This window comes from Phascolarctos cinereus, unplaced genomic scaffold (genome assembly GCF_003287225.1).
Source record: "Phascolarctos cinereus isolate Bilbo 61053 unplaced genomic scaffold, phaCin_HiC Scaffold_4;HRSCAF=312, whole genome shotgun sequence".
NCBI lineage: Eukaryota > Metazoa > Chordata > Mammalia > Diprotodontia > Phascolarctidae > Phascolarctos > Phascolarctos cinereus.
The window spans coordinates 716261333-716286213 of NW_027555847.1; the positions used below are offsets into that span (position 1 = coordinate 716261333).

Below are 24881 nucleotides of genomic sequence, written 5' to 3' on the forward strand. Positions count from 1 at the left end.
AAGGACCTGTATGTACAAAAATATTTATAGCAACTCTCTTAGTGGTGGCAAAGAATTGGAAATTGAGGGGATGCCCATCCATTGGGAATGGCTGAATAAACTGTGGCATATGATTGTGACGGAACATTATCATGCTATAAGAAATGACAATCAGGACATTTTCAGAAAAATCTAGAGAAACTTACATGAACTGATGCAGAGTGAAGTGAAGAGAAGCAAGAGAACATTACACACAATAATAGCAACACTGCACAATGATTAACTGTGAAGGACTTCACCATTCTCAGCGATACAAAGGCCCAAGACCAGTCTATAAGACGTACAACAAAGAATGCCGTCCCCCTCCCGAGAAAGAGCTGATGGAGTTTGAACACCGAGTGAAGCATACTTCTTGAAAACTTTATTTTCCTTGTTTTGGGGGGCTTTTTTTCGGGGGGAGGATGCGTTTTCTTCTACAACATGACTGATATGGAAATTTGCTCGACTCATTTTAATACAGAGGGTGAAGGCCAGATCACCGCCCACGGACAAAAAAATGGCCTATTTTGCTGACTGGTCGGTCCCAAGGGCTGAGCTGCCTGGGGACATGGGACATCTACAGATGGCACAAACCTACGAATTATCTTCCCAAGCGTCTAGGCCATTTGGTCTCTAAACATCATTAGAGAGAAAAATCTAAAAGGAAAAAGACGGTTTGAAGTGAAGTGACCATCTAAAGAGACAAGAATCAATGCCTCACATTCCCCAGTCTTTCCTGCTTAATCTTCATCAAGAAAGGCTGTCTCTAACCTTCTGATGTAAGATCAATAGGGGACACTCACAGTTTCAACCCCCATCAGTGAGTCCAAAATTTTAAAAAGACAAATTAACTTAGAATGTAATTCAAAAGGTACCCGGCAGACAGAGTACTTGTGACGCTGTGTCAGAAGATCCCAGATGTTAGCCTCAAATGAAATCAGGGACCCGGGGCTGGGAGAAAGGGAGCCTGTAGACCAGGTAGCCCAGGGGTTCTCATGCTTTTTGATCTCAGGCTCCCTTTATACTTTTAAAAATTATTGATGGCCCCCAAAGAGGTTTTTTAATGTGGGTTACACGTCTATAGATACCTACCACCTTAGAAATTAAAACATCTTGGGGGCAGCTAGGTGGTGCAGTGGATAGAGCACTGGCCCTGAAGTCAGGAGGACCCGAGTTCAAATCCAGCCTCAGACCAAAAACTTGTCATTTACTAGCTGTGTGACCCTGGGCAAGTCACTTACCCCAATTGCCAAAAAAAAAAAAAAAGGAAATTAAAACATCTTAGCATAATTATGAAAGATGTTTTGACCTCTTGGATGCCCTGAAAGGATCTTAGTGACCCCAGGGGTTCCCAGGCCACACTTTGAAAACCACTGATGCAGTCCAATCTTTTCATTTGACTGTTGAAGAAACCATGGCCCAGCCAGAGAAGAGGAAAGCCAAGGTTCCAATAGGCCCTCTGACTCCAAACCACGGTCTTTGTCTTATGCTGTAGTACTTTTAACGGCAGGGTAGCCTTGGGTGAACCAGTCCACCTTTGTGGGGCTCTTTCCTCATCTATAAAATGGGCATAACACACTTGCATTACTCTTCAGGAAGGCCATAAGGCAATCATTTCTATAAGCTACAAAGTGCTGTGCTGGTGGAGCTAGTGTCCTCTTTTGAGGACGGGGCACCATCATACCATTCCTCCAAATGCGGGGACTAGATGCCCCTGGGGGTTTAAGAGGCAGAAAAGCTGAACACCACTGAGGCTTGGAATTCTTGACCTTGCATGAGCTAAGGATCCGGTCATCAGGATTCAATAAATGACATTCTCTTCAGAAGCTCTGGGCCAGGGCAGGAAGTAGGGGCATCCATCCTGTTCCAAAAACACAGGCTACCAAGACTTAAAACACTGCTTTCAAATGTCTCTAGAGGCAGACAGATAACAGTACCAAGAGGAATAAGGGGAAAGATGGACTGAAGCTCCCATGAATCTGTCTCTGTGTTGTCAGTACGTGATTTGGGAAGTGCTGAGCTTTCCCCATGTTCTCCCTCTCACTGCTGGTCGGTTGTTACGCACATTTCATTAGCCTAAGCTCATCCAAGCCAACAATGAGCGCTTTCTCATTTCTGAAGTCCTAATAAGCCTAATACTTATTATGAGAGATAAGGGGAGTTGAGCAGATAGAAGGCAGGCCTTAGACTCAGGTCCATCAGTGACTGCATGATCACGGGTCTCCAGTCAGAATGACCGCAGACGTGGAGAAGAGCCTTGATATTTGACAGCCATCTTTGTAGATATGGAAGAAAAGGGGTCCACGCATCTGAATTAAAAACAACGACTGTAAGCCCCAGAGCTACCCAGTCAAAGGTCTGCACCCTCATATGAAATGGATAATTTGAGGTTATCAGAGAACTGTAAAGACACATGGAGGGCTGGCCTTGGAGCCAGGAAGACCTGGGTTCAAGTCCTTTCTCTGACCCATACCAGCTATGGAACCACGGCTAGTCCCTCTCAGTGCCCCAGGGAACTCGCTATCTGTGCTGATGGAAGGACTTTCCAGACCCACGAGCTTCCTACAGCCACAAAATCACAGGTGCTGACAAAAGCCAAAAGACCAAGAAGCCAAACCACACACGACGGGCAGCGCTGTGAACTCCTTAGGGACAGTGCCAAGCACCAGGGGTACCATTCAGGAGAGGAGGAGCTCTGTGTTCAGGGGCCTGCCCCTCACCACGGAACCTGCCTAGATCCTCAGAGAGCCAGCAGCCCTGGGGACATGAGACGAGTGCCCCCAGGAGCATCCTGGTGGGTTTTGCAGGGATTGTAAATATTTAATTGGGATACAGGGGGCTGATGAGGGGAGTTCTTCAGCCAACTTGATGAGCCTTCAGGTTAAGACTCTGTTTGGGGATCCTGCACTTTCCTGTGGAGGTTGGGCACAGACACACGCAACACACACACACACACACACCACACCACACCCCCCATACTTCTAGATCCATTCATGGCTCAATGAAGATAAGTGGGATGACATGACCGGCTCAGATGGTTGCAAACTGACAGGGGTGTGGGTACCGTGTCTGGCCACAAAGTTAATGTGCCTTCCTATATGAAGACTGACCCCAGGACACTGACTTCCTTAGCAACATGGACACAAAGCTAGGATGAATGAAATGGTTATTTTCTAAATTCAAAAAGTGCTTGAGCAATCTCAGTAGGGGCATCCTCCCAACCCAGACTTGAGCAAAAGCAGTCAAATAATCAATGATCTGTAACTTTTATTTGCTAAATCTGACCTGCCCGTAACCAATCAGAAGGCAAAGGCAGGAAATCTGGGTGAGGCAGACAAGGCTCCCAGGGTTAAAGACACAGTTTTGGTGGGTTCTGTGAGGGTTTACAGTCAGCACTGACAAAAGCCAGCACCCAGATCTGATGGGGAAAGACAAGGGGCTCTGATAATCTGGGTTGGCTTCAGGTGCTTCTCCCCTGGGATTAAAAAAGGTAATTTCCTACCACAGATGCGCCATGACAAAGAACTGAGAATCAGGGAGAAGGGCTGGGGCTGGGGCTGGGCAGGGGAATCCCATCTGCCCTGTCACCAGGGCCTTTGCAGCTCTCGGGAACAGCTCCCCAGTTTTCTCCAGGAGTCTGCAGAGTTGGGATTCTGAGCAGGATGGAGCCGTCACTCTCTGAAGGCTTACCTTCCTTTCACCTCCTCTGCCTCACCCACCAAGCTCGTGCCCAGGAAGTTTCTGTTTAATTAATGAACAAGAGATTCCCCCCATGCCACTCAACTGCATGAGGAGGGCTTCCTACACTGGGCTGTTATTCATCAGAACGGCCTCCAAATCTCCACAAAGAATCAACCCACATTTACAGCGACTCAAAGTTTCAGTAACTTTATTTAGAAAAAAAAAAACTCTGAAGGGAAACTGGAAAAGGAGGCTTGATTTAGGCTGTGCTCAGAGGTCACAAAGACCACAAGCTGAGCTGATCCTGCCCACTAAGTAGCTGACGCATTCTAAGAAGCTTAGGGAAAGCTCTCTCAACTTATTTCGTACATTGTTATTTGGAAATAATCTAAATTCCGGTGTTGAGGTCAAAACACGAGTCACAAACATACTCCAGTCATCTCTGATACAATCCACATACACACAGGTTGGTGTAGAAAGACATTAAAGTCAAGAGCGAATCAGGCAGGGCTTGGGGGAGGGAGAGAGGAACAAAGATTCAGGGAAGGCTTAGTCATAAGCAAAGTGATCTCAATGTTTAGAGGGTGTAGTGGGGGGAGGAAAGAAATTAAGAAAGGAGGAGAAGAAAAGAAAAGGAAAGGAGGAGGAGAGGGGAGAAAAGAAAGAAAGAAAAGAAAAGAAAAAGAAAAGAAAAGAAAAGAAAAGAAAAAGAAAAGAAAAGAAAAGAAAAGAAGAAAAGAAAAAAAGAAAAAAGAAAAGAAAAGAAAAAAAAAAGAAAAAAAGAAAAGAAAAAGAAAAGAAAAGAAAGAAAAGAAAAGAAAAGAAAAGAAAAGAAAAGAAAAGAAAAGAAAAAGAAAAGAAAAGAAGAAAGGAAAGGAAAGGAAAAGGAAGGAAAGAAAAGAAAAGAAAAGAAAAGAAAGGAAAAGAAAGGAAAGGAAAAGAAAAGAAAAGAAAAGGAAAGGAAAGGAAAGAAAAAAAGAAAAGAAAAAAAAAAAAAAAAAAAAGAAAAGAAAAGGAAAGAAAAGGAAAGAAAAGATGCTTCTGCACTCTGAGGCCAACACATGTCCATATAGAGGTGAGCAGCATGTTTCATCATGAGTCCTTTGGAATGGTGGTTCATGCTGATGAGTGTATCTAAGTCTTTCAGAGTTGACTGTCTTGGGTAAAGCTCTCTGCAAACCTTCAGGCACTACTGAAGGCTGGCGATGATGACGATGATGATGGCTCCCAGTCCATACACCCAGCCCTCATGTCTTCCATCACCCAGATGTCCCAGAGGCATCTCCTACTCAACATGTTTAAAACAGAACTCGTCCTTTGTCCTCCTGAGCCCAACTTCCCTCCTGACTTCTCTGGTCCTGTCCAGGACACCGTTAGCCCTCCAGCCACCCCGGTCAAAGCCTAAAAGACCTCTTCAGCACAATACTCTCCCTCACCGCCAAACCCAACTGATTTTCAGGTCTTGTAGATTTTGCTTGACCAGCTCTCGTACCCACTCCCACGGTCTACTCATTCAACATCACCCCCACACCCCGGTTTGGGCCCACACTCTTTTGGCAGCCTAACAGTCTCCTTGCAGTCAGCCTCTGCCATCTCCAGTCCATCTTCCACAGAACTGACAGATGATATTTGGACAGCTTGGTGGTACAGTAGATAGAGCAACAGAATGATCGGCCTGGAGTCAGGAAGATCTGAGTTCAGATCTGGCATCAGACACTTACTAGCTGTGTAACCCTGGGCAAGTCACTTAACTTAGTTTCCTTGTGTGTAAAATGAGCTGGAGAAGGAAAAGGCAAACTGCTCCAGTATCTTTTCCAAGAAAACCCCAGATGGGGTTGTGAAGAGTCAGGTAAGACTGAAAAATGACGCCACAACCACAACGGGTCTGTCTGTACCATTCTTCTCCTGATCGAGAGGTTTCGGGGGCTTCCCAGGCAGTGTCATGAAATACCAACGCCTCTCTCGGTCTGGGAAGCCCTTCACAGACTGGACCCAGACTAACTTTTCAGGCTGATAATCCATGATTCCACTTTACATACTCAGTGCTGTAGGAAAACAGATACTCTTCCTACCTCCTGCCTCTCTGCTTCCCCCCCCTGCCCCTGACCTCTGACCCCTGGAACCCCCAGCTCCCTTTGAGGCTGAGCCAATTCCTCTTTGCTTCAAGAAGCCTTTCCTGGCTGTCCCAGGCCTTTGCGCAGCCTGCCTTCTGTGGTCCTTATGTCTCTACTTAGTACACATTTCTGCATCTTACCTGCATATTCTGTCCTCTCAGGAGAGCGCTAGCTTCTTGAAGGCAAGGGCTGTCTCGCTTTCACATTTGTGTCCCCACTGCCTGATACATAGTAGGCACTTAAATAAATGTACATTTATTTATATTTAATATATATATTTATATCAAATAAATGTATCATTTAAACCAACAACAAATGCCACTGGGATTATATCAACCATTCCTGATCTACTCTGGGGGTCTCATTTCATAGGTAATCCCCTTTTTTCTTATGAGAAATCATCATCTTCTGGACACATGACCACTGGGAATAGAATTAATTAATTAATTAATTCATTCATTCATTCAGAAAATTTCTTAGGCACCCACATTGAACAGAACACTGCTCTAGGCATTAGGAAAAAAACCAAAGATGAATCCTAATTCACGATGGCTACTCTTCTGAAGCTTATCGTCTAGGAGGGGAGATGACATACACATAACTGTGACAAAATTAAAATTATAATAATAAAAATGCATGTTTCTGCAAGGCTTAAATGTATACATGGCGCTTTCTTTCCAAATACTTTGTGGGTATAGAGTCTCTCCACAGCAGGGAATCAGCAGGAAGGACCCAGTACACAAGAGTTCATCTGGGAAAATACCACATGACGAAGTACAAACCAGGAAGATGAGAGGAGGAAAGATGGAGGCAGGGAAGGAGGGAAAGAGTAAGGGAGGGAGAGAGACAGAGAGTGAGAGAGAGAGAGACAGGGGGAGAGAGACAGACACAGAGACAGAGAGAGAGATAGAAACAGAGAGACAGAGAGAGAGACAACAAACAGGCATGGTTCTTCTACCCAGAGCTGGAGCAGAGGATCAAATAAGACTGCCTTTGTGAACTGCTCAGCACAGTACCTGGCATATAGCTGGTGCTCTATAAAGGCTCATTCCCTTCCCTTCCACCCCTAGTGGCACGCAGGTGTCCTTGGGTTGGCTGGGCTTAGGATACCACTTTATGGGACATGGCTGATGCTCAGCAGGTAGAGGAGGGCCTGCCTAACTCACCCTGACATGACACCTGATAGTTTCCTATTTTAACTAATTATTCTTGCTAACTCTATGCTGGGTGCTGTTGTTTCTAGGCTACTTGTGGGCTGCAAGTTTTGTTAGCACCCTCTAGACTAGGCACTCTGTGGGAAAGTCCCAGTTGTCCTACCCCAGTTACAGCTCTGGGGAACACTCCCTCTATTCTGACCCTCCTAGACTCTGTACAAAAATGCCTGGCCTGGGGATATACAGGGACCTCTAGGACCAGAAGGATGTACAAGACTACTACAAAGGCCACAGGGGTGCTCAGAGGCCAAGAAGGAGGGATCGACTTGTGATCAGGACAGAAGGCGTGGGTCTCATGTTTGCACTGTGTAGGATAAGGAGGAGGCAGCACAGTAGAGCAGAGAGCCAGAGGCCTGGGAGTGAGTCCTGACTTTGCCACTTGCTGGTTTGTTGACCTTGGCCAAGTCACTTAACCTACCGAGGTTTCCATTTCCTCCTCTCCAAGGCGGGGGATGTGGATGAGGTGAGCATTCAGGTCCCTCTGGGCTCTCACATTCCGTGAGCTTGTGGGTGACGAAAAGCGCTTTGTTTCCCAGGTGCAGCTTTCTCTGTCCCCTCACAAGTGCCACAAACAAGTGATCGGGCATCAGATTGTAGCCATGTGATTACACACTCAGGAGTCTAAAGAAGCCCGATAGGTACCTGAGGACTTTTTAGAATTACAAATGGTATCATTCAAGAGATAAACAGATGCTGCACACTGGTCTCTGGGACCTGATGCCAGCAGGGAATGCCATGTTAATAGAACAGATAATCTGACAGACTGCTCTTCTCCACATAAGCTAATCACTGAACAGAGAACTGGGAAGGACGAGGGTGTCTGGGGAAGCCCATGACAGAGCTGCACACAGACACAACCTTGGTGATTTTTCCAATGAACATTTGGACAATTTTTCATACTACAAAGTAACCTAATGATTCCATGAATATGCCGGCTGTTGTAACAGGTTTACAATCTGCCTTCACTCTTCAGGGCATTCTAAGGTTACATGACCTACCCCCACTCACAGATACACCCCCCATTCCTGATCGCTGGCGCCAAGTTATTCCCCCCACCTGACAGTCAGCTGCTGCACAAACCTCATCACTCTGTGTCAGCTTACGACTGCAAACGGAGCTCCATTTTAATTAGCTGGTTACACTAAAATTAAATTGTTGGAGATGGTTAAACCACCTACACACTCTACTTAGAGAAAACGTCTGAGTCTGCTGAGACCCTTCCCCACCTCAGGGGAAATTACTGAAAATGATCATGACAGCCCACCGAGGTGTCATTTGCTGGGAGCCTGCACTCAACAGAAATCCACAGTTTTAGAGATAAAACCTGTCACCAGTCTGATCTCTAAAGTGCCAGTCACAAAGGGTTCCCAAGCTTGGCTCACAGTGGGATGTGCACGTAAACAGCTTCAAAGGTTAGGCTCTGAGGCCTGGCAGAGGAATTTCTCGACCCACCTGGTATAATACGAATCCACTCCCAAGGCTTCCCGAACGCTGGCAATATACTGCTCGAGGGCAGAGCTGGTAACTGTCTGGAGAATCACGCTGCTTGTTTCCTGGAAGTCACTGGAGTTTTCTGCCATGTTATCACCCAGATAATATTCATGAAACTTGATAATTCCTGCAACAAGAAATGAATGGCCAACGTGACGCCAGGCAAGAGGGCAGCACCCAGCGATGACCACCAACAGACGGTAGCTGGCTGTGCCAAGCTCATAAAGAATCAGGAGAGGGGCTGAGGGGTTCAGAAAGTGCTCTACATTCATTATCTCACCTGAAAAAAGGGTGCCCTTGCCCCACCCCCAGCTTTCCCCAAGAAGCCCAGAGTGTGTAGGGGCGCTGGGCAGGCTCTCATGACTTGAGAAATCTGGCTCGGTGCTCCATGAGTGGGGTTTGCACTCCGAAGAGACATGTGGAAGAGACCTGGCATCGCAACCACCTCGTATCTATTTTAGAACAGATGTTTCTCAGCTGCACCCACTAAAGAAAGCCCCTTTCCAATAACTCCACACAAGAGCGCTCTGAACGGATGCTGATAATGCATATACAAGGCATGTGAAAGGCTGAACAAAAAGATGGCTTTCATAGCAAACACCTCTCACTTCACAAAAGTACATTAAAACAGATGCATTTGTAAAAGGCCAAAGGAATCATATCAAAACGGGTGTTTTAAAAAATCTATATGTAGCAGAACCAGGCAAACAATATACACAATGACTACAACAATGTAAACATAATGAACAATAAAACCAAACACGATGCTATGTAATTACAATGACCAGGCTCGGCCTCAGGCGAGACTTGAGGAAATGGACCTTCCTCCCTCCCTCTTTTCTCCCCTGCCTCCCTCCCTCTCTCTTCCTTCCATCTTACCTCCTTCCTTCACAGCCTCCCCATCCCTCTCTCCTTCCTTCTCTGCCTCCCTCCCTCCTTCCTTCTTTCCTCTCTCCTTCCCTCCTTTCTTCCCTGCCTCCCTCCCTCCTTCCTCCCCTGCTTCCCCCTCCCTCCCTTCTTCCCTCCTTCCTTCCCTTCATCTTTCTTCCTTCTTTCCTTTCCTGCCTCCCTCCCTCCTTCCTTTCCTCCCTCCCTCTATCCACTTTGGACTTGGAGAATGATGAGTATGGGATAGTGTCAGGCATAAGTGATGGGATGGCAGGTTTTCCTGAACTGTTTTTTAATCCTTTTCTTTTTTAATCTTTGTTATCAGGTTAGGGTTTTGGGGGAGGGATCTACGGGTAATGAATGTGACGGAAAAACAAAAGGTATCAATAAAAACAAATAAATTCAGAGTACAAAATCCGATCTTTTTAACACTAACGTTCTTCCGGTGATGCCATGGGGCTGTGAATCACAGGATCCCACAATCTCCAGTGGTTCAAAACTGTGGACTAACCGCAGGCAACGAGCAGAAGTGGCATGGGCGCCAGGAAGGGGTCACAGAATTTCACACTTGGAGGGGTGCTCCTGGGGCCACGAGGGAAAAGGAAGCTGGCTAGCCTGGTAACAGATGCGAGCAAGAGTGTGCAGGTGGACAGCTGGCTCTTGTGCGGGGGTGGAGCCCACGCCCTGGGGAAAGACTGATGAGAAGGGCAGGACTCCAGTGAGCCACTGTGGCTCTGGCAGAAAGGCCTGATGGCAGCAGGGGCTTGGAGTCATCCAGCAGGAGCAGACAGGGACCAGTTACCCTCAGCACTGCTGGCGGGAGCACCTACATCTCTGGGATCATGGACACGCTTGAGTGCTAAAGAGTTGTGTGGCCAATGAAGATGGCAATCATCGGCAGAGCTAATGCAGAAAACAGGCTGGCCGATGCACAGACATACATAAATAAAAGTAAAGCAACACACCACAGGCCTGGGGACTAGCCACAGGAGATAGTAATGGGGCATGGCGGCCCTTGAAGACCCTGGCTGACTCTATCTGACTGGGTCTATGTGAAGGAGGATTCCACCCTTAGTGCCCCACTGAAAACAATGAGCAACAGAACCCTGGTGATAACCTGGCTCATTATTACAAAGATCTGGCTTTAGGAGAAGCTTGATATAACATCACAGGAGGGTTAGGCCTGTCCCTTGAGATCTGCATTCGAAGGAGCTTCTGCTGTCACGGATATTAAAGCAGTTCCAAAATGGGAGTCATCAGCAGTCACAATTTCTAGTGTAAAAAGGTCAGAAGGGAGAAGCTTCCTTATATGACACTGGGGGAAAGATTATAGGAAAGTTAGCTTTCTCAGGGAAAGAATTAACAGGCAATAGAGCTGAGGAGCTGAGAAGCCTCTGTGACCATCATTCAGCCAACATAATTCAAAGGCAATTTCTTTTAGATCAAAAAAAATCTCAAAATTCGTCAAGAAAAGCTTGGTAATCCTTTAGAAAACAGCTAACATGCATTCAAAAGAAGCCCATGACTCCCAATTATAAAACCCACTTCTCCAGTCAATAAACTCTTATTGAATCTGGTGTTTCTCCAATGTGGGAGAGCCATCAGCATTTTATTATGCAAAAAATATGGCCCTAGCAGCTAATTAGTGATTCTGGATTTAGTAAAACTGAACAGCCCTTGCATTTAATGTTGATTTAATCATTAAGGATTTGGACGCAGGTTAGCCACAGAACCGGTTAAAATGTGTACTGCTAGCTCAGAGATTCTTCACGCAAGGCTATACTTAAAAGTATGATGGAATCTCGTTATCAGTTCAGACTGCTCTGCTGTCATGGTGAAGGGTCACAATTATTAAATTATATCCAGAAAGAACTCATTAAGACTTGCAGTCATCACTTTATTAGATAATGAACAACAGCTGCCTGCAAACAGGGCCACCCTTCCAATTAATCCTCCCTGTGTTTGGTCCTCCAAGATAAATGGTTCCATAACACAAGGCAGGATGGTGAGATTTCTCAGGGAAGGAGGCAGTAGGGCCGTCTCTTAATTGAACGCCCTTCAGTGAAAGACACACGGTATCTGAATTTTTGCTGAAATCCCACAGTAGCTTCTTGGGGTGATATATAACATTGTGTTTCTTCCACCTCCCACCATCTAAGTCCCACCTGCCCTACGCACACGAGACAGAGAAAGAGATCTCACCTGCCCCAGGCGCCAGCAGCCAGCTGTACAGGTAGCCTGCTGCCAGCGAGTAGTACAGCACGAGCCCCCGCTGGCCATTCACCATCTCTAAGATCTGGTCGATCGTCACCGGTGAGTAAGGGTCTGAGTCCTGATGGCCCGTCTGACGCTCCACCAGAAGATCGGCAAACGCCCTGGTCCTTCCCCTTTCTGCCACCGCCAGGGCTTCATCATGATGGCCTGGAGCAGAGAGGCAGAGAGCAGCCCATAAGAAGGTAGCTGGGCCCTGTGAGGCCATCCCTCCAGCTCCAGCCTGCGGCCAGTGAAGCCCGAGGGAAGACAGGCCAGAGTCGTGAGGAGGCCCAGACTGCCCTCTTCTCCCTGACTTCTGGCACATCATCGGGCCAGGGTCTCCCCCTTCCCCCCAGGTTCTCTGCCTTGGGATCCAGCACCAGAAGGGTGCAACGCTGCTCTGCCGAACGGATGGTTTATGCGGGGTCTAATGAACGTGCTTTTCAAAAATTCTGCTGCCATAAACTGGAGGAGTAGCGCTCATTTTGTTTATGTTCATAAATCATCTCCAAAGTGCAGGATGGAACTCAGTGCTCTGTTGGAGCAAATTATAATCCCACTCTATAGAGAAGAGATCAATGCCAACAGGCGAATGCTGGAGAGGGAGGCTGGATCAGGATGGCTCCTGGCAAGGCCCACCACAGCTGACTTTAGGCACGATCATATCAAGGACCACTACTGTGGTTTCTGCACCAGGGGAAGTTTGCTCTCATGAGATAGTTGGGACAAAGAAGAGGCTGATCCCAGGGAGGCCAAAGAGGACGTTGAGCAGGGGACGCAAGGACAGGTGTGTCAAGACTGCAGCATACGCTAGTCCCAAGAGGCTCCCTGTATATCCACCCAAAAGCCAAAAAGGAGTGAAAAATAGCCACTGAATAACCTGATTTTAAAACATAAAAATGTGAATTCGGAATTGCTACTCTGAGACCACCCATTAGTGTGTAACAAATAGGGTTTGGTGAAAAGCCCATGGATTTAAACTCAGAAGACCTGGGTTCAAATTCTGCCCTTGCCGTTTGACCTGTATGATCATGGACACGTGTCCCTTACCCTTTCTTGGCTTCAGTTTGCATCTCTGTAAAATGGGCAGATGGGACTAGAGGGTTCCTAAAGGAACTCCAGCTTTAACGTTCAATGTTACAAGGTCCCTTAGCCAAGATGTGATGATCTCTAGTCTCCTGAAGCTAAAAACCAGGTTTCGTCTGAGTGATCTCACCGAGGCTCACGAGCACCCGCTGCAAGGCTTGGTAGGACGATGTCTGCAGGTCAAACAGGGACAGCTTGTAGTCCGTGCTCAGCTGCGCCTCGTGGCGGATGGTCTCAAACAAGGCCGATGCTCTATAGAGCTGCAGGGAAGGAGAGTCAGAGGGTGACGGCTCCCAACACGCCTATGCCCACAACACAGCCAGGGACTGGCCAGGATGGGGGGCACAGAGCTAGCCCCGCCTGTGGCCTGCCCCCGTGGAGGCAGACGAGGCAGTACTGCTGCTGGAGCCAGCGGGGCACCCCGAGGGACCCACAGGAGGCACATGCCAGGCACAGGGAGGGAGCCAGCCTAGAACCCCAAGCCTTGGAGATGGCCAGGCTGCAGCCGAGTGCCTCAGCCGTCCTCCTGGGAAGCCAGTTTCAGGATCCCATTTCACAAACACAACACCTCACTTGTCCAGCACGAGGAACGGGCTGCCTCACACGACTGAACCTTTTCAGACAAAACAATGTGGGCCCACCTCGGCCGAGGGTGGGTGTGGCCAGCTTCCACAGAGTGCCACACATCTCTGACCTTCTTCCATAGTTCACACCTAAGCCTTCAGACAGCACAGACACGTCATTCTGAACACCCTCAGTGTGTACCCTGGGCACCCTGGGCACTCTGGGCGGCTGTGGAGGCCACAGCCCTGTTCACCACCACACTGAGTGGCCACAGGCCACTGGGCTTTCTCATGCCTTGAGGCTCCCTGCTGCTTCGCTGGTTCCCCCATCGCCTTCTGTTCCTATCCGCGTAACTGCCTCAACAAGCCCCATCCGTCACCTCATCCAAGTGCTCACAGTTCTGCTTTGTTCTCTCAAACCTGCCTAGGTCTGGGAAGCCAGAGCCACACATCAGCTGGACTAGGGTGTACAGGAAGAGTGAAAAGGCTTTGATGGGGGCCCCCTGGGCTGTGATTGCATGAATGTGTACAAGCCCCACATGAACATCCCATTGAGGACAGCACGCACTTGGTCATGAGAAGAGAGAGAACTCTGGAGCTGAAAGAGAACACAGACACCACAGGGGCCAATGCCTTCATTCTACAGAGGAGAAAACTGAGGCTCAGAGTGGTGAATGGCTCGCCCCAGCTTGCACAGATGGAACCCAGGACGCCCTGCTCCAAACACTGCTCATCTCTTTGCTACATTAAACGGCCTCGCTCAGAGTTCTGACCTTGGCGCAATCTTGGAAAGACTCCTTTTGTGCTAACCGTATGCTACCCCAGCTATTTGTGGAATGAATGAATGTATGAATGGACTTCTCTATTTGGGGGTTCTGGCTTAGACTGGCTAACTGAGACTACCAGATACCCAAGAGACCTTCAGGTAAGTGAAGAGGCAATGTGGGGCATCCAACATAAAGAGCTTTGGAGACGTATTTGCATCCTGGCTAGAATCTTTACTGTGTGACCCTAATCAAGTCATTTACCTCTGGAAGCCTCAGTTTCCACATCTGAATAATTAACAGTAATATTTGTACTACTAGCCTTATAACATTACTTTGGAGAAAGTACTTTGTGTGCCTTTAAATGCCATATAAAGGTGAACTACTACTACCACTATTACTACCATTACTACTACTACCACTATCACCACCTATACTACTGCTATTACCACTACAACCTATACTACTACTACTACTACCACTGGCACCACCTATACCACTACCACCACCACCACCACCACCACCATCTATGGTCTCAGTGGAATGAGTCCTAGAAGCACTGTGTGATGTCTTCCTGTCAATGTCCCAGAGGAGGACAGAAGACTCGATCTTATTCTCACAGACATCAGTGCAACAACTGATGCTGTTGATGGCTTGTATTGACTTATTTGTGTATATGTACTCGCCCCAGTGGAATCTAAGCTATTTGAGGGCAGGAAATGTTTCCTCTTTGTCTTTATATCTCCAGGGCTAGGCACAGAGAAGTAGCTTAATTCATCTCTTGGGCAATGGTGCAGAAGAGACCCTGGGCTCTCCAAGGCGAGGCCAGAGGAATGCCAGCTCTGCCGTGAGGCTCAGGGGCTGGCGCGACCACAAGCCGTCTTGGCCGTCTCAGAACAAGCTTGGCTGAGCACAGCGTGGCTTGTCCCCATGAGGATGGGCACCAGTGGCCACAAAGTGAGATGTCAATAGCATACTTTTAGTGCACTAGTGATATAATTGGTGAAAGGAGCTACAGATCTCGACACACACACTCAGCTCCCGGGGGGAGGGGGTCAGCATGTGCTCTGCACGTGTGGTCTCAGAGAGTTGCCTGTGGCACTGAGGCGGGTGTGCCCGTGGTGGGACGTGAGCTGAGGCTGTCCTAACTCAGAGGCCCAGGCTGCCCTCTCTCTGCACCACTTTCTCAAATGAGTTTGAAAGAAGCCGTCATTTTCAGACTAGCCTTTGTGAGTGCAGAGACTTGTGGCCTTTGAACCACGCTTTGTTAAATGTGGAACACTAAAAAAAATGAGTGCATTTGATGGTCGAGGTCTAGAATAGCTGCATCCCATTTAAAATTTCCAGCAGAACCTTGCCAATGAACATGCTGTTTCTGCCAATAGGATGCAAGCACCTTGAGGGCAAAACCATTTGTCTTCTGTATCCCTACTGCCTAGTACTCTGCCCGGCACACAGCAGGCAGTTAATAAATGTTTGATCACCTGATTACTGGTATAACAGACGTGTAGGGAATGGAGTGGAGTCAGGTCTAAAAGAAATCAGTTGTAATTAGGGACCAACTTTGATTAAAACTTTAAAACAATGCCGCCCCAGCTGCCCTTGTCCTCCCGCCCCTTGTTCCTCTTTATACAGAAGGGGCTCCCCTCCATCAGCATAGAGGAGAATGGCCGTAGCGTTTGGAACCAGGAGTGGCCCTGGGCGTAAAACCTGGCTTCCTCACTTCCTCCCCAGGTCATCTGAGACAAAGAACTCTCCCCAAATGTGCTCAAATGACCACATTCCAGAAGACAAATTCTTTGAAGGCAGCAGTCCCACCCAGGCTTGGTGGGACCCAGTCTACAATCTCTTCCCAGCCAAGGCCACAGTGGAGGCATCTAAAGCACAGAGGGTGGATGGGGCCTCAGAGGTCATCTAGCCAAGCTCCTCCTTCCATGGAGGCTGGGGAGAGCTGTGACTTGCCCAAGGTGACACAGAGGGTGAGTGACAGCCCAGCTTCCACCGCAGATCCTCTGACCCCAAATCTAACATTTCCCATCCTATCACAAGCTTGGCTTCTATTAACAGACTCAGGAGGCTGGTCCTTGGAACTGCAGGCACGGTCCAGAGTCTCCAGTGCAGAGAGGCTCTCCTTGGAGACCCAACGAGTCCAGCTTGACAACAAATCCAGTAAAAAACTCTTGTGAGGAGCGTGTTTGTTGGCTGAGAGCTCTGACTCAGTGTGTGTCCCCAAGCAAGCAGATGTTTAGGAAAGTGTTTCGGCTTCAAATATGCCTATGATACATTCAATAGATTTGAAAATAGATGGTAAAAACCTGTCGTCAAGCAGCCTGACACACAAGTCTGCCTAAACACTTACCCACCCCCATCTATGTTCTACATTCTAAGCCCATCACTGATTCAGAGAAGCCCATAATGGTGGAGCCGGGAGAGAGGAGCGCCCAGACCCAGAGTGCCCTAATGCTCACTCTCAGTTTATAACACTGCCTTCCTATCAGGCTCCTGCCCTGGACAGGAATGTCGGCCTCTCCCTTCTCTCCCTCCCTCCTACACGTGTGCACATGCACACATGCACACACACACGCACACACACGCACCCAGATTCCAACTCCCTTACAATGCTACCAAGAGCCTACCACACAGCTGTTATTCTTGTCCCTGTCTTTGTGCGTATGCCCAAAGGTGGAAGGAGGCATCAGACAAAGTCAAGCTAACCACTGTCCTGGGGGTGTAGTGGATACAGAACGCTGCTGGAGTCGCTCTCCTGGTGAGAGGGGACACGCCATCTCTAGGCCTCAGCTTCTTTCTCTACAAAATGAGGATGATGGCCCCTTTAGTAACCCTTAAACCACCAGAGAAATGGGAGATGGTCATGCCTACCAACTCCACTAAAAATATGCCAAGACTTGAAATCCAATTCCATTTTGTTCCTGGGTCATTTGTTACTGGGAGGTGAGGGAAAACCCATGGCACTTAAGAGGACCTTCAGGAAACCTATCATAGAAGTGAGCAATATTTCCCAACTGTGGAATCAGGCCCCGCTGGGGGGCAGCGACCCTGGGGGGCAGATCCTGGCACAGCACAGGGCCTCTCCTCTGCTCCTGACGATGGAGTCCTCCCTGGTCTGCTGCCACTGCACCTGCTCACCTGGTGCTGGGACTCCTCCAGGTTTCCACTGGCCCAAAGGGAGAGGCCAAGACCATGGCGAATTTTGGCTTCGTCTTCTCTACGCCCCAACTGCTCGGCCAGCCTCAGACCTGAAAGCAGAGAGGAGACAAGTTGAAGGAACAAAAAGCCATTTCACGCCATCAGAGCTCTGTAAAATCCATCTCAGCTGTAAGAGGAAACACACGCCTTCCACTGTGATGCAGGAGAGAAGCAACTACAATCTAAGCAGTGCCCACTTCCCTGTAGATCCTGGCCGTGCCCTCCACTGTTCCAAAACACTCCTGGCTTTCAGGCTGGCCAGACAGGCCGCCTCACAGTGAAAACACCAGGAGCCAAGCTTGCAGGGCAGGCACAGACTCTTACAACACCAAAGGGCCCTAACCTGGCCGCCCTCCCAGGTGGCGAAGCTGCAGTCCTCCCAGGCCATAAATCCACCTAGTGTGATTCTCTGGCGGCCAACATCTTTTCCTGATGTACCACAGTCTAGCGCAGAAGCCAAGAGAAGCCAGGGGGAAGAAGCTTCCCCACAGCACGAGCCACCCACACGTCCAGGCAGTGCGGAAGGAAGATTTGATGATGTATTTGGGAAGTGGAGCTGTTACCCTCCCTGGCCCCGGGCTGACCTCGGCTCCTCTGCGGGGCTCCTGATGCAGCCTGAATTCAATGTGTTTGTGCTTTAAGGCTGAAGCATCTCATGTACCCTGTGGGCTTGCAAAGCAAGCGCTGGTCCTGAATTCAAAGCTCTGGTGAGTCTGTCTTCTTCTAAACAGCCTCCTGCCCTCACCTGTGGTTAGGGTCACTTACACACAGCAAGCAACCAGATTTCTGAACAGAACAAACCTCAGGAGCTTTGTGACCACGGATGCTCCAGTCAGGCTCCTACCAGAGCAGCCAATAAGAAGCCTGCGGCACGCTGGGTAGCACACTCATTATCTCTCCAGCTCCCCAGGGTTGCTGCTTTGTGTAAACTGAACCTGTGGACCACCAACCCTACCTGCACTTCATCGGCTCAGAACAGCACATGCCACACAGCCTTGTTGGAGCCACGCTGCCCCTGGGCTCAGTGGTGGAAGTGAAGCCCATAGGCATAGAATACAGACAGTCAGAGCTGGGAGGGGCCTCAGAACCTAGACCAGGCATGGGAAATATTTGCCCTTGAGGCCACGTGTGGCCTTCTAGGTCCTTAGGTGCGGACTTTTGATGGAGCCCAAGTTTTACAGACTAAATCCTTTTATTAAGGGGATTTGCTCTATGAAGTTTAGGTTCAATTAAAGGGCTGAAAATGAGGACCTAGGGCCACATGTGGCCTCGAGGCCGCAGGCTCCCTACCCCTGACCTAGACCATTCCACGGGCCATCGCCAAATCCTCACATTCCCCCAATTCACCCCTGCCCTAACTTTGCTATTCTGTTACGATATCACCTTCGTCCCAGACTCCAAAACTGCAGCATCCCCTCTGACTTTCCTTCTCCCCGACCCCACACATACGACCATCTGTCAAGTCCTGCCATCTGTGCCTTTCCCATTTCTAGCTCTGACGGCCCCTCCTCACCACCCCCAGCTCGCTCACCTTGGTTCAGGCCTTCACCTCTTCTGGTCTAGACCATAATAATGACAATAATGCTACCTTAATGTTTGCAAAGCCTTTTTCTTACAAAAACCAGCCACGACATGTATGCCACGTAGGCATGACATGTATTATTCACTGATTTTTACAAATGAGGAAACTGAAGCTCATGAAGGGTTCAGTGACTTTTGCAGACGCAGGATCTGAACTCAGGTCTTTGCCATCTGCAAGCCCAGGACCCTTCCTAGCAGGTCACCTCCCCTCTACCTGTTGTGACAGGTTGCTGTTACTGGTCTTCTGGGGGCCAGCCCACGCCCTCGAAGGCCTCGAGGATGTTGCCACCCACCACAATGCTCCCATGCCTCCCCGGACCTCCAGCCCTAGGGTTCCAAGCTCTCCAAGCCCAGGCCCAGGCTCCAGCTCACGGACCCAGGCTCAGCTCCTCCTTCCTCCCCCTCCAACATCGCTGGTCCACTCCTCACTCAGGGATTCTGAAGCTCCCACTTTCCATGCTTTCTGGGAAGGAATCCCCGTCTCTGTCTGCTGGGTTCTTCCCAAGCCAATTCAGACATGTTGGGTCCCCGTCTGGAGGCCACTGCTACCCTGAGGGGAAAGTGGCCTCCTGGCTCCCACGTTCTGGGAGCACCACGGGGGGGATGACTTCTCACTTCATAATTACTTCAGTACTTGTTCGTCCCTTCAATAGAATACAAACCCCTGGGGATGGGCTCAGTCTGAATTGTCTGCCAGGCTCAACAGAAGGCCTTCCTGGTAAATGGTCCATTGAACTGGCTCCAAGGGAAGGATTCAGGGTCACAGGCTTTAGAGCTGGGGGGCTATTTACTTAAACATCCCTCTTGATACAGAGAATGAAAATTTCCTAAAAACAAAAAGCTGACAACGTGTATTTCCAAATGCACATTCCTGGAAGAGACAGGAACGGGAATATCATTTCTGACTGCTTGGCTGCACCGAAAAAGGACACACTTGTCCCCTGTAACCCACGGCTCGCGAATGACATAGGATGAAAGAAGCCCGCGAGGGGCTGAGCCGCGGTGACGGCTGGGACGCTCCTGAGCTTGGCGCTGTTTGGCACACTTGGTGCTTCCTCCAAGCGCGACAGAGGCTTCCTGTGGTGCAGCAGAGACACTGGAATGCTGGGCCTGGGGTCAGGAAGACCCGAGTTCAAATCGAGCCTCAGGCACCGACTAGCTGGGTGACCCTGGGCAAGTCACTTAAAACTCTGCCTCAGTTTCCTCATCTGGAAACCTCAGAGGGTTGCTGTAAGGATAAGATGAGATGATATTTCTAAAGTGCTTTGCACACCTTAAAGTATTATGCTGACCCTCCATAAAAGCCTGTGGGGTGATTTAATCTTTAGGTAAGGTGGGAGGATGAAAAAAAAACAGAACTAAAAGGAAGCCCATCTGAACCAGCCTTCTTCTCCAGGCCAGCTTTTCATCATGTTCCTGGGAAGAAGGGAGGCCTCCTTTGTTGCAGGCCCTCCCCCAGCTCAGAAGTGTGGTGCCCTTTGGCTTCAGGTCTGGGGGGGGTGCGAGGGGCTCCTGGTTCTCCCACTTATTAGGTCAGTGTCCTTAGGCAAGTCATTGTGAGACCACAGAGGCTCATCGTTCTTCATCTGCAAAATGAGAAGGACAACATGAACGTGGCCTACGGCAGAGGGCTCCTGGGAGAAGAGCACTGAGGAAGCCACCACTGTCCCTATAAAAATGTGAGATGGTGATTGAGCCAGGCAGCCGATTAAACACCTACCATGTGCTGGTGACGACATTAGGTGGTGCAGACAAGCGTTTCTAAAGCACCTACTAGGTGCCAGGCACCGTGCTGGGCATGTTCTGACAAACGTCACCTCCTCTGATCCTCACGAGAACCCTGTGAGGCAGGGGCTGTCATCGTCCTCGTTTTATGGAAGAAGCAGAAATGGCCCCCGCCTCCAAGGACCCTCCATCCTTGTGAGGGAGGCCATACGTACACCCAGGCACGGACAAGATACCCAGAGAGAAGGCGGAAAGGGGGCGCCATGAAGGGAGCAGTGCTTGAGCTGAGTCTGAAAGGAAGCCAGGGTTTCTAAGAGGCAGAAGTGGCCAGGCACTTGACACTTACTAGCTGTGTGGCCTGGGCAAGTCGCTTAACCCCAACTGCCTCGGAAAAAAAAAACCCAAAAAACCAAGGCAGAAGTGGGGAGGGAGGGCTTCCCAGGCATGGGGCACAGCCAGTGCAAAGGGAGATGGAGGGTCCCAGAGTGGCTGGACGACTGCACAGCTAGGGAGGGGCCCATTGGTGAAAACCTGCCAATGCCAAACAGAGGAGCCTGCAGTTGACTGTAAGGTGCTGGGGAGGCCCTGGAGCTGAATGAGGAGGGTGACATCAGATGTAAGCTGTAGAAGCATCCTTCTGGCAATGGGGACGGGGTCAGCCTGGGGCTAACATCCAATTCACACCAAGGCTCTGCCACTTCGAGGCTGCAGGACACTGGACAAGTCCACACAGAGAGCCCATTGTGGGGTCAGGGCTAAGATTCCTCCGCCTCTAACATTCTACATTTCGGCTCTGACCTGCTGTGCCTCCAGGCCCCAGTGGCCCCTTACAAACCTGGGCGGCCTCGTCTGCCCTGGCCCAGGCTCCCTCTGACCCAAGCGGAGCCCTCCCAGGCACATGCTTGCCAGGTGTTCTGCACCTGGCCTGGCTCCATCCCGTGTGGAAGGGCCCAGAATCAGATCTGACTGACAAAGGAAAGCATCGGCCACACGCTCCTGAGCCGGGCACATCCGTGTAGCAGATACCATGGAAATGCTACAAACAGTATTTTAAGGCCCTGAAAGATGGCAAAAAAAAAAAAAAGAGAAACAATAAAAATGTGCTTGAGTGTTTTCCATAAATACCGAGTTATGTCAGAACGTCCTGGCAAGCCAGCTGCTGCAGCGAGACCGTATTTCAGGAACCACAAAGAGCACAGCTGAAATGCCATTGTGTGCTCGCCTGAATGTGAGGGCTGGGTTTTGTTTTGGGTTTTTTTTGACAAATTCAACTGAAATTCACTGCCAGCATATCCAAATTCTGCAACTACAAGGTTACAAGAAACCAGGCGCCCCCAGCTACACTTCATGCATCCAGGAGGCCAGTGGTTCCCAGCACAGAAGACAAGGACTTGTGGGGGTCCCCCCAAGTTGTCTCTGTTCTTCCCAAGTCAGAGAAGCAGCATGGGATGGTGGGAAGGCCCAGGCCTACACCCTGGAGGCCTGGCCTGGCTCTGCCACTGAGTCCTTACAGAATGTGGAGCAAGCCGCCTGCCTTCTCTTGGTCTTTGTAGGGGATACCAGGCCCTGTACTGCTCCCTCTCAGGTGACCCTCACCCTCAAAGGAGGCTGTGCTATGCCAGGCATTCATCACTGCCCAGCCCTGTGCCAAGGGAAGGGACTCCCTGTGGCCTCCCAGCCTCCACCTTCCGGAGGACAATTCTGCAGGGTGACAAAGAACAGCGATTGGGCCTTACGATCTCCCTTCCCCCGCCACAGTGGCCCTGGAGCAGGGAATGGGTGACCCCCAAGCGGTGGGAACCTGGAGGGGGAAAGAACGCATCACCTTGTATCCTCCAAGCCCGGAGTGGGCAGAGGCCTTGGCGGCCATCGAGTCCACCCCAGACCTGACCAAGTGTGCCCCTGCTGAGGGGTGCCCACCACCTCCACAGCGCGACCAGCTGAGAGCGCCTCTGCACCCCTCCAGGCACTGCTCCTGGCACCAGGCAGACCCGTCTCAGCCCTCTTCCTCAGCCCCTCAGACATCTGAAGACAAGCAGCATGTGTCCCCCGCATCCCCCCTCCCCACATTGCTCAAGGATTTTTCCTCCAGGTCAGACACCCTCACTTTCCTGCCCCCCACCCGCCAAACGCTCTGGTTTACTGACACTCTTCCTAAAATCCAAGCAGTCGTGGGACTAAGCGTAGTACCTCCCAAGGGACCTTATCAGTGCAGAGTACAGTGACAGAGGGCTGAGCCTGGGGGCAGAAAGGCCTGAGTTCAAACACTTCAGACACTTACTAGCTGTGTGACCCTAAGCAAGGCACAGCTGCCTCCTAGTCAGACCTGCACAACTTGGCAAAACTGAAACAGGCTCCACCCCTCCACGCCACAGACAGGTCAGATGAGAGGCAGATGGACGACAGCGGCTTGCGGCGGGTCACGTGACAAGCAGGAGAGGGCACACCGGCAACCTGACATGGGCCGCCCGAAATCCTCCAGTGGGAGCGGCCCGCGGGCCGAGCTTCATGCAGGCCTGCTCCTCCTCTTCCACCGGCACAGATCAAAGCCCTCCTCACGCTCTGGGGGACTTCCCCTCTTGCTGAGGCCCTTACAGACCTAACGTGTACCATATGGGACCCAACCGCAGTTTAGCAGGACGGGCACAGGCCCAGGGGCCGGGAGACCGCAGGTTAGGCCTAGCTCTGGCACCAGGAGCGCACTGGGAAAATGTAACAACCCGGTCTCCAAGAAAAGAAATGTCCACAGGACACACTTTCAGGTTTAATCTGCATTATTAACACTCCCTCTGTCACTTTCTCAAGTCTAGACAATCCACAAAACAATAAATCAAACCCTAATTTGCAGCATTTGCTGATTTCTGAGGTGTAAAGGCTCACACTGAAAGTTTAACAATCGACTCTCTAGAGCCTGCTAGAGCTAGGTCCGGCACACCCTTGTCATTCTATGGCCTCCCAGAAGGCACTTCCCCTTCCTGGGCTCAGTTTCCACATCTGTGAAATGAGGCTTTAGAGCAGATGATGCCTCAAGGGCCTTCTAGCTCTGAGCATCCTTCCCTGGGCCTCCGTCTCCCCATGTGCACCCACTCCACAGGGACCGTGAGCCCTGGCTCTGCAGGTATCCCCACAGGGCCCGCAGAAGAACTGATGGCGAGCTGACGAACATTGAGGATGGCGGGCCCCAGGAAGACCGCCCCGCTGGCCCTGTGCGCCCCACGCACCTACCTTCCTGCAAGTACATCACGGCCTGTGAGTAGTTCTGCAAGGCGTGGTGTGTCCGGCCCAGGCTGCTGTAGGACACGGTCTTGGCCACCAAGTCATTCATTTGGGCCGCGATGCTGAGGTGCTGTTCCTGGTACACCACGGCCCTCTCGAAAGTGCCCAGAGACTCATAGGTCAAGCCCAGGTTGCCGTAGGCGCGGCCCTGGCCGGTGGGGTTGTTCGTCTCCTCGGCTATCTGCAGGTCCAGCTGGTGATACTGCAGGGCCGTGTCATACTCGCCCATCTGCTGGTAAACGCCACCCAGACCGCAGGCGGCGTCGCTCTCCAGGGCGCGGTCCTTCATTCCCTGGCCAGGTTCAGCTGGCGCTCCAGGCACGAGATGGCCTGCTCGTAGTTCCCCAGCTGGCTGTGAAGGCTCCCCAGCTCACCGTAGGCCTGGGCCTTATTGAAGGCCTCCCCAAGCTCGTGGGCCACCACCAGCCTCTTCTCAAAGCACACAAGCGCTTGCTGCAAACTCCCCATGGCCCTAGAGGGAGACAGGAAAGGGGGGAGAGCATTTTGTGCAGGTGCAGATGTGTCTGAGCCCTGGGGAAGGGGAGTTCATTTGTCACTGTCACTTAGCAGGGCTGCCACCTCCTCTTCTGCGCAGGAGATCCGGGGGAGGACTGCATAATACGGAGAGCTCTGCATGAGACCCAGTGGGACCCCTGCCCCCCCCGCCCCCTTCTGACAGCCCGGGAGCTGCTCAGGTCTTCCAGATTCCTATTTCCTTTACAATTTAAACTTCTTCCTAAAAAACTCACTTTACAATTGCTATGAATCCTTTGACCACGGTTTTTCTGTGTATCCTTCAGGTGACGGCTTAGTCTGATCCTCAGCCCTGCCCAGCTGCTGAAGCCCTGGGCTGCTTTTATCTATACAGACTGGGGTGCAGAACCCCTAGTTCTTCTGCTCCATGCAGTCTCAGGGTGGGATGATAAAGGCCATCTAACCCAACCAGCATCTGAACTAATCCTGAGACACTGTGACACCCTCTCCCTGGGCCTCAGTTTCTCCATCTATACAATGAGGATA

At 50.3% G+C, this 24881-nt stretch overlaps 1 protein-coding gene across 1 annotated transcript in view; it reads right to left on the bottom strand.

Moving 5' to 3' along the window:
* Nucleotides 1-24881, bottom strand: part of TTC28 (tetratricopeptide repeat domain 28) — a 677066-nt gene that overhangs the window by 91947 nt on the left and 560238 nt on the right. Inside the window, 6 exon segments of the mRNA XM_020996673.2 lie at nt 8480-8645; nt 11609-11827; nt 12876-13005; nt 17220-17329; nt 23811-24152; nt 24155-24333. Coding sequence (XP_020852332.1) covers nt 8480-8645; nt 11609-11827; nt 12876-13005; nt 17220-17329; nt 23811-24152; nt 24155-24333 — 1146 coding nt within the window.